Source organism: Mixophyes fleayi, chromosome 5, assembly GCF_038048845.1.
Source record: "Mixophyes fleayi isolate aMixFle1 chromosome 5, aMixFle1.hap1, whole genome shotgun sequence".
NCBI classification, from domain to species: Eukaryota; Metazoa; Chordata; class Amphibia; order Anura; family Limnodynastidae; genus Mixophyes; species Mixophyes fleayi.
The window spans coordinates 142922359-142940107 of record NC_134406.1 but is presented as its reverse complement, the minus strand read 5'-3'; the positions used below and the strand labels follow the sequence as shown (position 1 = coordinate 142940107).

The window sequence follows — 17749 nt, the reverse complement described above, 5'->3', positions numbered from 1 at the left end:
TTAACAATAATAAGGGCAGTGGATGATAACCCATGGCAGTGAACAACATTTTATATGGTGTTCAAACTCATAACAGCTATGATTTGGTTGTTTTAAGAAATATTGTGCCATAAAATAAGTTTGTCATAGAAGAATTCCTAATTTGAGAGAAAGGCAATTTTGAAATCATCCAAAAATGAAGGATGATTGGTTTATTTCATCCAGATAAATTCATGACATGTTAATGGAGTCCAACTCTGAGTAATATCAAAGTGCGTCTGCTATTGAGGGGTTCTGGTGATTTTATTTTCACTTTCTTACTTTATTCGCATCTATTCTTTTAATATTTCATCTATATTCTCTAAATAAAGGCTTAGGCCTACATATGAAAATATACAGGTGACTTTTATATCCAATGTTATAATGATGTTCTATTGGACTGGAGTGCCTTATGGTTGTTCTAAATTCCAACTCTGGTCTTTTTGACATATTAGTAGCTGATGTGTTGGAAAGTTACAGGATTGACATAATGTGATTGGAATCGACAATATAATTACATTGACAGTATTATTAGGATGACAATTCAACTGTAGACAGTATTATCCCTATCTCCTCCCTATCCCTGTCCCTAACCCTGTCTCTATTCATAACCCTGTCCTTAATCCTGTCGCTAACCCTGTCTCTATTCCTATCCCTAACCCTATCCCTAATTATGTTACAGTTATACAAGATGTTAGACCAAGGTCAAAATGTCAAATAGTGCAAGATGGAATTGTCCTTGGGTCCACCCACCCTTTCACCCATATGTTAAAAAGGACATGCATATAGTTTAACTAACAAAAGTACTTCGGCAACAGTGTTTGATTTGTTTGGTCCCCCACAAAAGAGAACATTTTCAGTCACTGATTTGGCTGGTTTGGAGGTGACAGTGAGAGACCTACACTTCGAGCTTAAAAGGCGTTGCATAGGAAGTTAAGTAAGATGCATGACCATGATGGATTTGCAATGGCCATTCTAGAACATATACCAGTACCAGCACAGTTATCAGAAACTTTGCTCTTAATCCTCCTCCTTACATCAAGAGCTGATTTTGTCTTTGAGATTGAATTTGACAAATATTGCTTGAATTTTGAGGACGCTTTCTTCCATTTTCTTTCTGCATTTTTTTACTAGTAGAGGTCATAATGGTAAAAGTACTACTACTGCCCAGGGCCGCCATCAGGGGGGTAGAGGGGTTCCTGTTGTACCGGGCCGAGGCTCACCAGGGGGCCTGGTACAACAGCGATACACAAACTTACCTGGGGTCCCACTGTCTTGCAGTCCGCTGGTCTCCGCTACTCTGCGCTGATGTCTTCAACCTGGCTGTCACCGTGACAGCCAGGCACCAGAATGCGATCGCAGGGGTGGAGGAATCATTCCCCTGCGATCATGTGATCTGCCTGTGACAGCCAGGCAGCTGCCAATCATGATCGCAGGGGAATCATTGCTCCACCCCTGCGATCATGTAATCCTCCCTTGTCACTGTTCCCGCCGCCGCAGAGGAAGAAGAAGAAGAAGGAGCAGCAGAAGAAGAAGAAGAAGAAGAAGAAGCAGCAGGAGAAGAAGAAGCAGTAGAAGAAGAAGGAGCAGCGAGCAGCATCGGCAACACCTCTAACTGCTCCTGATTTGTAGAGTGATCCATGTTTGTCAATAGGAATAGTGCTTGTTGAACATGTTGGAACTACTTGTAGCTGCTGCCACCACAACAGTGGAATGCCCAATGAGATAGAGTAAGGAGGGAATGCTTAGATTTTAGAATAAATAAAAATATTGTTTTTGGGGAGGGTACTGCTGCTGACATTCAAGTACAACGCCCTGCTTTTTGCTCACTTAATAAAGATGTCACTACCTGCCCCTCACAAAACTGCATTGAGTACAAAAGAGAAAAAATAGAAAAAAAAACCTTTTGATTTTAGAAGAAAGAAACATATTGTTTTTTTGGGTGTCCTGCTACACTGCTACTCATATTCAAACACAACATCCAGTTTTGTGCACACTTAATAAAGAGGTCACTGAGACTGCCCCTCACCAAGTTTAAAATTGCTTTCACTAGAAAAGAAAAAATATTTGTAAATAAATAAATAACTATAATTGTTTTTTGGTGGATGCCGCTCGCAGTCAAACCCTGTTTTTTGCCTGCTTCATAAAGATGTCACTAAGACTGACCCTCACAAGATTGCTTGTTTCACTAGAAAAACTTTGGATCTTATATTAAATAAATCAAATTGTTTTTTGGAGTGTGCAGCTCAGAGTCATACAGTAACAGCACCGTTTTTTCCATTAAATAGAATTATAAAGAAATACTAGTTCAGAATAATGTCTATAGAATATATAATATATTGTGACAAGGGGAGAAGTTTGGCACATTCCTCTAAATGAGGAGTTGGGTATTTAGCTGGCAATATATATATATATATATATGTATATATATATATATATATATATATATATATATATATATAATACTATACACATACACAGTAGCCAGTAATCTATCTAAATGCTCTGACAGAGTGACACTCAATCGATCAGCAAACTATTCTAACTGACTGAACGCTACAGAAATAGACTGCATTAAGAATGATCACAGTTATTGTTTTCTATGCAAAATTCCCTATTTCACCCTGCCTACTGCCTGATGCTCTAGTCACTCTATTTTAGGAGCACAGCCTGTAAGCCACGGTCCTCCCTACACACTGTCTGTTGTAGAATGTCAGATAAAAACGGGGAGGGCTATATATATATAGAAGATATAGATCCAAACAGGGCCGGACTGGGACTAAAAATCAGCCCTGGCGTTTAAAGCACACAGGCCCACCTCTGTTGATAAGAAAAAATGCGTGCCGCAGTGCATTTACGGCGCCGCCAAGGGCGTAGCTACATTATATTGGGGGCGTGGTCAAAATGGTGCGCTGATACATACATTATAATAAAACATTACATTTGTCAGGCCCTCCCCATCCCGATTACGCCACCACCCCAGACACATTATGACACACCTAGCCCACTGTACTTATCTATGCTTCTGATGCTGCTGACATTCCTGTAGAGTGAGCAGGAAAGCTCTTTGTCTCACGAGATTAATAAATATCATGAAACTTGGAGCTCCTCAGCTTGCTGTGCAGGCTGTGTTCTGTCCGGGACTGGGAGCACAGATTCCTCCTGCTAACCAGAACTGGATTAAGGCTGAGGGGCCTGGGAACTTAAGTCAGGGGGTCTCCTATGATGTAATTTGGCTATTAGACACATTTTTGAAAAATACACAGGCAATACTGTGTGCACTACTGTTAGGTGCACGCAGTTCTGCCTTAACAAGCAGTACAGTGTGAAGCAGGACATATCTCCCAACTGTTCTTGTAGTCAGACCAAATCCTGACTAAGCGGTACAGTCACCCACCAAATTCAGAACAGTTGACAGACTGTCCTGGTCTCTCCTACCTATCTTGTCATGGTCACCACTTGTGGCTGCTGGTGTCTTTAGATCAGTTGCTGCTTGTCTGGATCCTGGAATGTTGGATGCCCTATTTGGAAAAAAATGAGTACATGAAATTTAGCCCCGATGTTAAATCAATATAGCATCCGCGTTTTAAAATTAGGCCTCACTCCAGCCCCAACATTAAAATACTAGTATTCACATTTGATAAATACATCTATTTCCCTCCAACTAGCCCTGACATTAAATAGTATTCCCATTTAATAAATAAAACTATTTCCCTCTCTCCAAACAACTCCAGCAAGAAATTAAATAGCATTTACATTTAATAAATATATCCATTTCCCACAACCACCCCAGGCATTAAATAACTCATAATCACATTTAATAAATAGACCTCATTTTCCCCAAACAGCCCCCCATTCAATTAATAGCTCCAAACCACCCCAGCATTAAATTAAAAATCCAATCACCCCATCTTAAATTGTTAGGCCCCACTATTAAATTGCCCCACCATCACCCCACAAATAAAATAGCACCCAATAATTAGCCCCTATCTGCAATTCACCGTTAGATTAATAGCCTACCTCCCACATTATATTAAGACCCTCCGCCCTCACACATTATAGTCATACACCGGCCCCCACACACACACATTATAGTCATACACTGGCCCCCACACACACACATTATAGTCATACACTGGCCCCCACACGCACACATTATGGTCATACACTGGCCCCCACACACAAACACACATTATAGTCATACACCGGCCCCCATACACACACATTATAGTCATACACCGGCCCCCACACACACACATTATGGTCATACACCGGCCCCCACACACATATTATGGTCATACGCCAGCCCCCACACAACTGCAGTAGTCATACCTTGTCACACACATACACACACTATAGCCATACCCTGTCACACACAAAACATACTATAGTTACACTGTCACACACATACACACTATAATCATACACTGTCACACACATACTATAGTTACACTGTTACACACATACACACTATAGTTACACTGTCACACACATACACACTATATTCATACCCTGTCACACACAAATCATGCTAAAGATACCCTGTCACACACAAAACATACTATAGATACCCTGTCACACACAAAAAATACTATAGATACCCTGTCACACACAAAACATACTATAGATACACTATCACACAAACTACCCTCCCCCCCTTTAACGTACAATTCTACAGCGCTCAGTGCCAGGACATGAACATCAACATAACTAGAACCTATAGAAATACAATAAACAGATATGCACATACTAAGCTGGAGACATTGTCTCTACACTTTAAGATGAAACTTTCCAATGGTGTGCACAGTATTGCACCTGTGCACACCAACTATTTGGTTAAAAAAACTAATAGCTGGGCAAATGTAAAATATTCAAAAGTACCGTTGTAGGCTCAAATCTGAATAGTAGCGTGGTTTCGCAGGTCAAAACAGTCCTCCAGACACAGTGGGCTTGTATTCGATCAGTATTGCACTAGATGGGCAGGATTATGTCCCCGATGAAAAGAGTGGACCACCTGATGGTAAGCGCTAATATGATCTCGATTTCCAACAACGTGACGTGGTGCACTGTGTAGACACATAGGAAGGCACCGATCACATGGTTCACGTCCCATGTGACACTCATCGTCAGAGCAAGTCATAGAAGCGGAGGGGAGGAGGAGGGGACGCGCGGCCACCAGGAAGTAAGTGTAGGGCCGACCCCATAGCTCAGAGCACAGACTGTCATGCCGGATTCTGGCATGACAGTCTGTGCGCTGAGCGATGGGGCGGCCATCTAGCAACCGGCCCATCTGGCCATTGGCCCTTCTGGCATTTGCCAGAAGCACCAGATGGCCAGTCCGGCCCTGGATCCAAAACTAGCAAGAGTTTTGGAATTTAGTTGCTGAAATTTTTTTTGCCTCGTTTTCAGATCCGAATATGGCTCAAAGAATCATATTGTGTTTTGTTTATACTCGGATCCACAAATCTCGGATCTGTCAGATTTCTCTCAATCCGAATCGCTCATCTTTCAATCTGGGTGAAATCTTGTTTCTTAGTTTTATGTTTCTTTTTTGTTTAGTTTTCTTTATATTCTGCTTCATTTCTATCTGTGTTCTGTTTTTTTGATACAACTAATATAAATTGACTAATTATGAGGTTTAATTGGTACAGATATTGATGTTTTAAATTATATGAATCTGAATCAATTTGCCAGAAAAAGATAACTTCAAAACACCATGTTTACTCTATTATTGTTACTATTATTTGTAAATTCAAAATCTCTAATCTATTTTTCTGCTTCATTTGATTAACTTAGTAATAAACCAGTTAAAGTAAATTGTCAAATCAATCTAAATAAGTTGGAAATGGTATTCCAATCTAGGATGTGTTAGTATTTTGAACTATCAACGGTATTCACAAACCAGAAATAATTCTTGCATGCAGTTTTTAATATTATAATCTGTATTCACTTTATGATTACATTTATCTAAGGGCATTATGAGCTTATACGTTAAGCCATTCAAAATGCTTTATACTAGATACCAGTGAATATTGTCCATTGATTTAACTGTCAATTATTTATGGATAATTAGTGCTTCCTGTCATTATAGCTTTTCTTATCCAACAAAGACAGACCCTCCCAGGGACCCAGTTATTTCTCACAACTTCATGATGGAAATTAAATATTTAAACTAACTGATCATAGCATATGATAATTGTACTAGTTGTTTCCAATATTTCCCATGTTCCAACTCTGATCTCCATGACTATATCTGTGTTGGTAAGGGAGTAAATAGGCCTTTTCACCCAACTGTGAATGATCTCATTCAAGGCTGGATTGTAGGGGAAAAAAGTTAACAATAACTGTACCAATGCGGGCAGTGCATTACTGTTAAATTGCTTAAATAGCATTAAGTAGTTGGAAGAGTGAAGTTAGAACCTGAGTACAATATAAAGAATATTAGGAGTCACCTCAGGGTCATATGATGTATATAAAAGTACTTAACTAGTTGTCAGAACTTTTTATTGACTTCTAACAACCTTATAATTTACTGGAGGAATTATGCTATGTCATATAGTAATGAATAACTTTATAATGCTTGTATAATTAATTATTTGATTTATTATTACTTACTAAATTCAGAATTAGAGGGTCTATTTATTAATATCTGGTGATGGGCTGAATTCAGTACCTGAGACCCAGTGAATCTTTTTGCCAGAGGGGGCTACAGCTGGTGATAGCACAGCTAATGACTGTTTTTACTAAAGATAGGGCTTTTTGACATTTAATAAATAGACCTAGATGCTGTAATGTCAATTGACTAGAATTATTATCATAGTCTAGATATTATATGAATCCCACATAAAAGAAGAAGTTTAATGATAGTCTAGATCTTGCAATTGTTTTCTGTACAAAATGAGTTTTATAGTAAATGGCTCAGAAAATATCAAAGAGAACTATTTTTCCATATTACTAGAATCTCTTTGAACTAAGGTTTTCTGTAATTTGTGAATACTGTAGCTGTTTTTCTCCTTGGGTCCTGTAATGAAAAGGTTGGATAATTGTGTTTGTGCAAAGATTCAATATAGCATAGAAAAGAAATTGTATATGTATATTACATTTGCTCAGGAACTAATAAAGTGTGCACAAGCATAAGCTAGACTTAAGTTTTAATGTGGAGGTATGCGGTAGTAAGGCTAATAAGAGGATCATGTTGCACAGCAAAGCGCTTAAAATTGTCAAAATGCCCTTTCAGCATTTTCAACATACTTATTTTAATTGAGATGAGTGAACACACTATAAGTAAAGCCTTATAAGTATGCAACCTCTCTGCTTATATATATATATATAGTATATATATATATATGTATATATATAAATATATATATATATATATATATATATATATATATATATATATATATTGTATGAATATATATATATATATATATAGATAGATAGATAGATAGATAGAGGGGTATATATATATATATATATATATATATATATATATATATATATACATATATATATATATATATATATATATGTGTGTGTGTATATATATATATATATATATATATATATATATATATTTATTTTTATATATATATATATATATATATATATATATATATGTATATATATATAATAAAAGCGAATAGGTAGCCATACTATCTGGAGATTCAGATCTACTCATGTCATTTTCTATTTCAGCTAATAACTTTCCGCTCCACATTCTAGATTTTTTTTATGTGGTTTTGTAAAATATGCCTAGATTTTTAGAATACGTATGCTTGAACCTTGAACCAAGATGTGTTTTGCAAAATTGTTTTGGCTAAATCAACTGGCAATAATTGGACACAACCCCAAACTGTCCGAAACAGTTTGTTTTTCGGTAAAGAATGATAATGAACCTACCCACTAACAGTAACGCCCATGCTTGTGACTTCAGCTCTATCTTGCAGTGGTTAGATCCTAAAATTTGTTGTCGTTAAACTGCTGCAGATGGAGGCTGTTTATGCAGCTTATTGGGTAAAACACATTAATAACATCTACTTGCTGCAATTTATATTCAAACACCAAGATGAAAATCCCTAAGGATCATGAGACTACAGAAGCCGCTGGGGGTGAGTTTTTTTTCCGATAGGGTCATGTCCACGGTACTATTAGGGGATGAGCAGAAGGTAGCTCACTGCCCTAATAAAATATTCATCGAGTCAATGGGCTAGATTTACTAAACTGCGGGTTTGGAAAAGTGGAAATGTTGCCTATAGCAACCAATCAGATTCTAGCTTTCATTTATTTAGTGCATTCTACAAAATGACAGCTAGAATCTGATTGGTTGCTATAGGCAACATCTCCACTTTTTCAAACCCGCAGTTTAGTAAATATACCCCAATGTGTTGTTCACCACTATAGGTTGTATATGAAACTTAGTAAAGTCAAAACCTGTCTTGGTTATAAATAATGTATCAGATTTCGGTTGGGTTTTGCAGAATGTCGACTAGTTTTGAACCGTAACTGACAGAAAATAAGATGCACTTTTAAAGACCAAAATGGGTCTTAAAAAGTCTGTGTCTTTTTGTGTGAAAGAGGAAGCAGCAACTATATTGCTACTATAGTAGCCCACAGACAAAAGATCTAACGGAGAGATCGAGAAACAGGAGGAAAAGGGGATTGCAGTGTGGGATGTGTCTTATGGTACTTTGTGTCTTATTGTCCACAAAATGCAGCGGCTATGTACAGGTTATAGTTCCATGGTGTATGATGAGTTAGATTATTGAAACATTTTGCTTGTGTAGTACAATGTTAAGTTTCCTTAAATATCATTCTGCAAAATAATAATACATAAAATATATGGAACCTGATCATGGTAAGTGTAGTTCTGCAGTCACATTCATGTTTATAAAACTTGTAAAGTATTATATATGTGATTTACTTTACATTACCATTTAATACCAAATATCCCTAGAAAGATGTACCAATTATCTCAAGAAGATTGACTTACATTATTGAGCACTACAAAAAAGAGGGCCACAAAACCATGGCTACCAATTGTCATGATTTAGGTGGGAGAGTCTCAATTTGGGGAAATTGCCCCACTTTCAAGCCAATCAGCACATTTGTCTTAACACCCAAGAAGTTGTGAGGTCCAGATGATGCAAACTCTTTTCATTAATTTTAATATACCGTATTCTGTCAAAATTTAAATTTAAACAGCTTGTCTGATTTTTGTAGGTGCAATCTGAAGATTAATATCAAACAACAAAAAGGGTTAGGAGTATATCCGCGCGGTCCAACCAAAAAGCAGCCCTTCACCTTTAAGTACACAAACCCCTATGAGTACAATTCAATAAACACATACAAACAAATAAAAGGGAAGATGGCGCTGATGGTAATTACCATCAGCGCCGTCTTCCCTTTTATTTGTTTGTATGAAGATTAATATGTCTGTTACTTATTGTGATTTTGGTGGATTTCTATTGGTAATTACAGTTAATTTAAGCCATTATAAAATTAATTCAGCCAATGTGACAATATAATACAGGTAAATGGATATTTATGCAGGTGTATAAAATGCTGTTTCTATATGTCAGTACAAATAGATTCTAGAACATTCTAGAACCATTTATATTTTAGAAGACTTACATTTATTCTTTTTTAATATCTGCTGAAGACACAATATTTTAAAATCCAATCTACTGTGTAATAATATGCTATTTAATTTCATATAAAGGTGCCTAGTGGTGTAGAAAATGTAATATACATTCAACAACACTTACTTACTATGAGGATTAGCCAGAGGCTCCGTAACAAAATATTGAAAGGTGTTCGAGTTTCCAGGGATCGACACTTTCCCCTAACTTATCTTAACTGTTTATCCACTCACTTAATATATTGGGTCTGCACTGCACTTCTTGTTTAGAAAAAATGGGGACATCAGACTTCCTTTCCCCTCTGAGCAGAATTTAATTTGCTCATGTGCACTACATTCGAGGGCTTCATATGCCTTGTGGTGTCTACAGTTACAGGAACAATTAACATTGCGCTATTTTCCTCTGAATCTCCTCCAAGATGACAGAGAGAGCAGATACCAACAGCTGCTACCCCTGCTATCTTGGTAGACAGTTTGATGGGTCTAATGTTTCATGCCCAGTATAGAAGTACTCATACTGCTCCTTTGTACCTTTATATGGCCACAGATTTCCTTTTGTTGTAAACTGTCTACATTTCCTCTTCCAGAACAGGTATCCCTGGGCACCATAATCCTCTGCCATTGCATGTGGATTTTAGAATACATTCAATAATTACTGTACATGGCCTAGTAGTTATAAGCTCATTCTAAAGCCAAGTAGAATTGTGACATGAAGGCAACCTCACTGAAGAGGTGGAGATTGGATAAATGAAAGATGTTATGGTACAGTAACACATAGGCCTAATTAATAATACTTTGAAATCTGCACAGATGTGCTATAACCCACTCTTTTTCTTTAGATCATCCAAAGCCTTCCACAGTGGCTGAAACTTCAGGTCAGCTCCCCACAAAGATTCTGCCTCAGAGCGGGTCAGGGGGAAGGGATTCTCGCCTAGCCTCAGGGAGCAGACTGCCCATAAGGCTCTGGCCCACATACCCCAATCCAAAAACATGAGACAAAGGCAAGTAAATGCTAAAAAAAGACATTGTAAGTGCTAAAGTATAAAATTCATCCTGTCCAACCAAAAAACCTGTGGCAGTAGTTTTCAAAGTAGTCATTGCAAAAGTGCCTCTATTTATGACATTTTCCCTCCAACTGTGCCTGCTGAAACACCGGGAACACAAAGTACCTTGGGATTTCTGGTGACTTGGTAAGAGGACCATGCATTATCAAAACCCGCCTATGACAGTACCATACTTGATCTTGGCCAAAGGCATAAGATCGAGTGCATAAACACGTATTTAACATATATTTATATAAAGTACTGTGTACAGATTTTGATGCAATGGTTGGAAATTCCATAGCTCTATTGTTGTTTAATATCTACCAGAGGACACCAGGCCCTCTGATGTTATTTATGTTTGCCTTACTATATTGTTTTCATTTTAAACAAATGCTCTGCTGTGGCAGATCACATGATGGCAAGGCAGCATGACTGGCACATCACAGTCAACCTTTATGTCAACTTTATGTCTAAGGACCATGAAGACAAAATGTACTCTGTTGCTAAAAAAACACAAGTGGTAAGAGTCCACAAATAGACATGAAGGAAATGCACTGATAAAACACAGAGTTGTTATAGAAGCAGTAATTAGCAAGTCGTTAATTAGTGAAAATTAGCAAACTGCTAATTGGTGAAACTATGCAGTCAACGTAGAACTGGTATCAGTATATTCTTAAACTAAAATAAATAATACAAATTAAATAAAGAAGTTCTACATTAGATCCAAGATGTAACCTATAATAGGTTATAGTAGTAAGTCTAAGGACAGCAAATTAAGTTATACCAGGAAAAGCCAGAACCAACAAAAATAGTACTAGCAATATAAAAGAAAAGCAAATACATATATATTGTTGAATAAATCTGTTCCGCATAAACTCAAAGCATAACAGTGGGTAAAGAATGAGTCTAAAGTTATTTAACAAATCTGCAGCAAGCTATTGCTGTTCTTGTAGCAACACCCATTTTATAATATACTGGAGAGAATTCAATTGGCTGCGTTTTAGCGTGGTGATACTTAGGGGGGAATTGAATTCCCCCCACTGAGTACTATAAAAAATTTCACCCAGTATCAACACACCAGAGCACAATCTCGTATATAATGCTTTTAATTAGGATGCTTACTCATGCTGCACACATGTTGCAAATATACTTACTGATATAGTAATATCATAACAGAATTTAAAATAACGTCCACAGGATCCGACCTACATGGCCAGTGGGGTGGCGCAAGTGACACACAGCAGCCACTGCTAGGCTAATATGGGCTTAACAACCACACTTTTAAACAGTTATATAGATGTCAAGTGCCCTATGGCAAGAATGGTTGTTCTAGTATATATCGATATACTTCAAAAGATAGTCTCAATAGGAAGAACGAATTGCATGCAACTTTGCCGTATCAAATACTTAAAGTCTGATGCAAGACTAATTATTGGACAGGAGGCAGCATTGAACGATGGTCATGATAGGATCAGAAATTGAGGAAAATCAAACATTACTCAGGTCCATAAGTTTATGATGATCAAATGCACAGTTCAAATAAGGCAGTCAAAAAGTCATAGATATTGAAGACATTAAACCAAGGGAGCCTCCATTGTACAGAGGGGATGTGTGTGATGGGAATCATAGTGTTAAACATCAACAGTTTGTGACACGAAAGACACATTCTGTTAACTAAGAATGCTGGTGGAAAAATAAGAATTATAGGCGTCTCACTGACTCTATTGGAATCTGTGGTTATGATACAATGAGTTCAAGTGTAACCTAATAAACAGATCAGAAGTATCTCATTTAGACCACCCATGTTAAGGTTTTAAGCAGAACGGATCATGTTGCCTCACATTGTCGTAGTTCAAGGCCTCTGTTACCTTCCTTATTGAATGTCAGGATATAATATATAATCATATGGCATAGTGTGGGTAGTTGGTGTCCTGTCTTTGAAAGTGAACTGCCACTTGCTGATCCAAATTTCCTAAAGTGATTGCCACCTTGATTGTGCATCTGTGCAGGGCCTTTCGCACAGTTCTCTCCATCTTCCCTATGTAATTCAAGTGTAGTTTTATCCATCTTCCCTATGTAACTCAAGCCACAAGGACAAGAAATTAAGTAAATGATGAAGCTGCTGGTGCACCATAGTCTATAATTAATAACTATTCTACTACCAGAGCAAGGATGAGAAAAACATTTTCCTGTGACCATATGCCTACGGATAGTGCACCCTCTACACCTTGCACAGCCTGGAGTGCCTCTTGATGTTGGTCCTGTTTTCCAAGGGAATTAATCAGTGCAAACCAGAAAGACTTTCAAATTTCTCCAGTACAACTGAAGATCAGTGGGTATTGGACAATTAAGGGGATATATTAGTATCATTTTGGGATAGGCTTCTGCTGTTGAATTGTTTACCTCATATTAGCTGCAATCACATTTGTGGTCATAAAATGGCTACAGTATCAGAGCAGTATTTTTACAATGCCTGTATTGATATTGCCATCTCAGGGTGGTGATAGCAGATTCAAATTAATTAGAGAAATGCTTTATTATTTGAATAAAGTATTATTTTAAAAAAATACATTAAGATTTTTAAACTTTTTAATTTTTTTATATAAATGTAATCTATGTTTTTTAATCTATTGTAATAATTTTTTCATATAAAGAAAACCGTATACAAATTAGGCTAGGTACACACTGGCCCGATGATTGCACGAAAAACCTGCAATCAGTCGACATCTGAACGTTTTATCAGATATCATGTGAGTGTGTATAGTGACTCTATGATCTAAAGTCGTCCTAAAGTGCCAATCATCGTTTCATTTGGCTGGTCGTACTGTTTAATATTTTCCGACCAACCACCGACCAATCATGTAGTGTGTATGCACTCATGCTCACGATCTCCATAGAGTTTACGGAGTTGTGTTCTTTTCAGCCGATGCAAGCGATGAATATCCCGAATAAATGTAGAAAGTGCTGTATAAGGAATAATTCATTTGTTCGTTCTGAGACAAAATGTTTTGTTTCAGAGTCACAGAAGCTAACGAAATTTGTTTGGACATGTGGATAGCTATAACAAGGCGGTTTTTATTAGTGTGACAATGTAACAATAATGAATGAATGAATATTGTGCTGTCATTCTCTGAAGACTAGAGGACCAGATGAAGAGCACAGATCTGTAGGTAAATCGTGTCAGTGTGTATGGATGAATTGTCAGACTGATCGGACTTTCACTTGTAGGTTTAATCGTTTGAGATAACACGTCAGTCGGAAAATTCTTCAGTGTGTACCTAGCTAACTTTTGATATGGTATACCTATGAGATTACAACACAATTATCATACAATCCCAATTACATGTTGTGAGAGATATATGTAAAAACCAGTGACACATAAATTATCCAATCACTATTGATAAAGAATAAATCTTAACATAAGTAATTAAATATGTACTTTAACAATACACATCACAGGAACCATAGAGTTCCCAAACAAAAATTAACAAAAAGTTGAGCTGTAACAGGAACAAGAACATAAGAAGTTGATCACTCGATATAGGTAGCGTTTTCTAGGAAAGTCACAAGTCACCTAAGATTACAAAATGCACTTACAGATCGGAGAGTAAGGGGGGGGAGCTAGAGTTACTGTTGGAAACCCAAATAATATTATTATCTAAAACCTATACATCAGCACGTTCAGTTTCTTCACCAAACGACTTGCTATATCTCAGGTTAGATCAGATATCTCCATCAATATCAGTTTACTGAAGAAACATAATACATTTCCTCAGACACGTTTTAACACTCATTATATAATTTTGGTTTCTTTCTGTGGTCGAGTTTATTAGAACATTGCACTTTTTCCATCTCTTATATATCATGTTCTATTTATCCTATGAATTTATCATGTTTTTATTTTATCAGTCACCACTACATATGGTGGAATGCCAGCCCTGCCATTGTGAGATCAATTGTATGGAACATACAATGTATATAATTAATAGTATGAGGTATTAAAAAGGTCAGAGGGATTAGACCATTTAGGTTCTTCCATGACATTTTTCTGTGTATCTTTTTACTTTTATGGACCCTTTTCACTCCTATTATAAGTTGTGACATTTATTAATTTACTGACACAGTGTGGTCCTGTAAAATAGCTTTGATGCTGGAATGTACACTTTAGAGTATGTTGCTTATGGTTGGATCACATTAATTATCACTCCTGTAGTTATGTCACTGGTAACCACATTAAATATCTGTAGCTTTATATAACAAAATTCTTTGGTAGAGGGTGAAAATATTATTGGAAAATAACAAACATGATAAAGCACTACATTTGCTTTTGCAAATGTTTAGTTTTATGTTTGCTCAGCAGGAGTTTAGAAATTCCTAATTAGAGTCATTAGCAATGTCCACGGGAAGTATTTAGTGTTATGTAAAATGGAGCTTAAGATTCAAACTGAGCCACGAGCCATATTTACTTTAAATAAAAAAAAAAGTATGCACATACAGGAGAGTAGACAAAATAGGCACTTGTGTGCTATTAATCAAAAATGTGTGAAAGATCTCACAATAAAAACCTTGATTTCATTTTTTTAGATTTCTAGGTGGACAGTATATAAATCTATAATCCTATTTATTAGCCTCACTCTATGCATAGGTACTCCACATAAGAGCATAGAGGAATTCTTCAGAAGCCATAGACATATTTATATGAAAAACTGCAGTGGTATTTCCTAAAGGTGTAACTGAAGCTTAGCTTATCAGATCTGTGTTCACCTCCATATTATCTAATCAGATCTGGTTGGGGGAGGGGGGGGGGTTAACCCTTTTGTCACCATTGATCCTTTCAAAATTTGCACCTCATGTGCATTTTTCTGCTGGACCAATTTTTGCAGAGAATACATTTTTATTTTAGAGGCTATTCAAACAAATTTGATATTGTTTTTTTGTATTTCTTTCAGAACAGGGTTTTTTTGTTTTAGTTTTTATCATAAACCCATCACCAACCCTCTTTTTATAGGTCTCACTATATAAAAATGCACTTTTTCCATTTAAACTTTTATCTTTTTTTTACACTTATTAAAAGTTATTCAAATGGGATAAATATCGTTAAAATAATGTCATGCTATGATTAATGGATGATTGCATTTAGGAATTGTGCAATGATATGCACTGGGGACATTAAAAATTATTGCATGTCTGCATTTCCTGTTATTTAACCTTGGCTTTTTGTGATGGGATTTGATTTCTTTTCAACAAAGATATTCTGTAGTCAAAAATGACCTGCAAACATTACGTATAACATAACCTAATATTTGTAGATTCTCTGAAGGTTATATAGCAGCAAGGTATTCATTGACAGTGTTTGTGTCACTGTGTTTATCTATAGCCACGGATTTGTTGAACAGGTTTACTATCCACTGTAGAGTAGCTAGCTCTGGTGAGCTCTTTATCCCTTAATAACAGTCATCCCTTTCTCAGACACACACGGAAGACGATGTTGACAGATAGCTCCAAGGCTCTAGTAATGAACATTCCAGGAAAGGAGAGCGACAGACCGAGTATAAAACATGGTGACTTGGAAGTGGAAGAGGGGTATTTTTGGAATATATTTGTTGTTCACGACACTGTTCTCCAGTGAATCAAATCCAGTAGGATTATCAATTCTAGGGCTCTTACCTATTAGTCGCTTTATGGGCCCAACAAATCTTACAGCAGGTGTCCTGCCTGCCATTCAACTAGCCTTGGGGCACTTAGACAGCCATCCTGGCATTCTAAAGGATTATCAGCTGCAGTTAACATTTACAGATTCACAGGTACAGTAAATAAAACATACAAATAATCAAAGTAGTATATATTGTCATGCAACAGATAGTTTAATAAGATAAAATGCTAAATCTGTGTTAATATGTCTGCTTAAGTGAATGATCGGTGTTATAGGGTTATCAAAGGATAATGTTTATTACTAACTTAAAAAATAATAACGTATAAAAAGAAACTACATTTTTACAGAGATTAACAAAAAATGATCATTGTGGAGCTTCAGTGAATGTCTATGTGTCTATTCTTTTATAAAATGTATCTATATATATGTGTGAATGATAAAACAGGCCTTTACAACAAGTAATGTGAATACCTCCTTATTGTGCAGTTCTATAATTATCTAGTAATTTGATAACATTATTTTGTACAGTTATACTATCAAAGATATGTTATAATTAGTACAGACATTTTAGATGCATGGGGGTCTATGAATTACTAGGCTGATTTTCTATCACAGCAATTTGCCAGTTTTTACCAGAGTTAGGGCTTTTTGCCCTTAATAAATAGGCACCTTAGTATTAAATGGTATATTTTACTGAGAAATATATATTTGAAAACATTTTTTACTGAATTAAACAAGGGAACACCCAGGTGCAGGCTGGGCTGGGGGCAGGAGGGCATATTTTCCCCAGACCGATCCCTTACTGGGCTACCTTCGGCTGGGTCACTGAGCCACCTGCATTTTTCTCTCTTTAAAATATTTCTAATAGGCTGCTGAGTCGAATCTTGCCCCCCGGGCTAAAATTTGCCAGCCCTTCCCTGGGAGCATCCATATCTGAAAGTTGCTTGGAAAGGAAACATTCTGCTATTTTGCAAACTAATTTATCTGCTAAATATTGTTTGCGATATAAGTCTGGACACATACTGCATGACATAAATATGACGGCTTCAATGTAATTAGTTCACAAGCATGTCTGCAGGTATTACAATGCGGTTTTAATTTGAGTTCAGCCATGCAGCAAGTGTATTTCAAATTGTTTGTGTTAGAATACAAATGGTTGATTTTGTAAACCTAGCCAAACAATACCATTCAATTAATATATGTAGTGTACACTTAATTTTACCTTGGTAAAACATGTCACACAAACAAATCATAAATTATTGCATAGACGAGATCCCAGTCCTCTTTCATACTCGTTCTGCTTTGTTAAAGTACTCAATTGCCGTCTTATTATGCAGCATCATTGCATTGTGTGTTCCTGATTGCACTACTAGAGAATAGAGAGCAGTCGGGGGG

The 17749-nt window shown here is 36.6% G+C and overlaps 1 protein-coding gene across 2 annotated transcripts in view; it reads left to right on the top strand.

Annotated features, from left to right (window-relative positions):
* GABBR2 (gamma-aminobutyric acid type B receptor subunit 2) overlaps window positions 1-17749 on the top strand; it is a 683104-nt gene that overhangs the window by 18239 nt on the left and 647116 nt on the right. Inside the window, exon 1 of one of the 2 annotated variants that reach the window (XM_075212900.1) lies at window positions 16146-16505. The exons of the other annotated variant lie outside the window; for it this stretch is intronic. Within the exon in view, the coding sequence (XP_075069001.1) occupies window positions 16260-16505 (246 nt within the window). The 5' untranslated portion in view covers window positions 16146-16259. Of the gene's footprint in view, window positions 1-16145; window positions 16506-17749 lie in introns of those variants that run through there. 2 annotated transcript variants of the gene reach the window in all.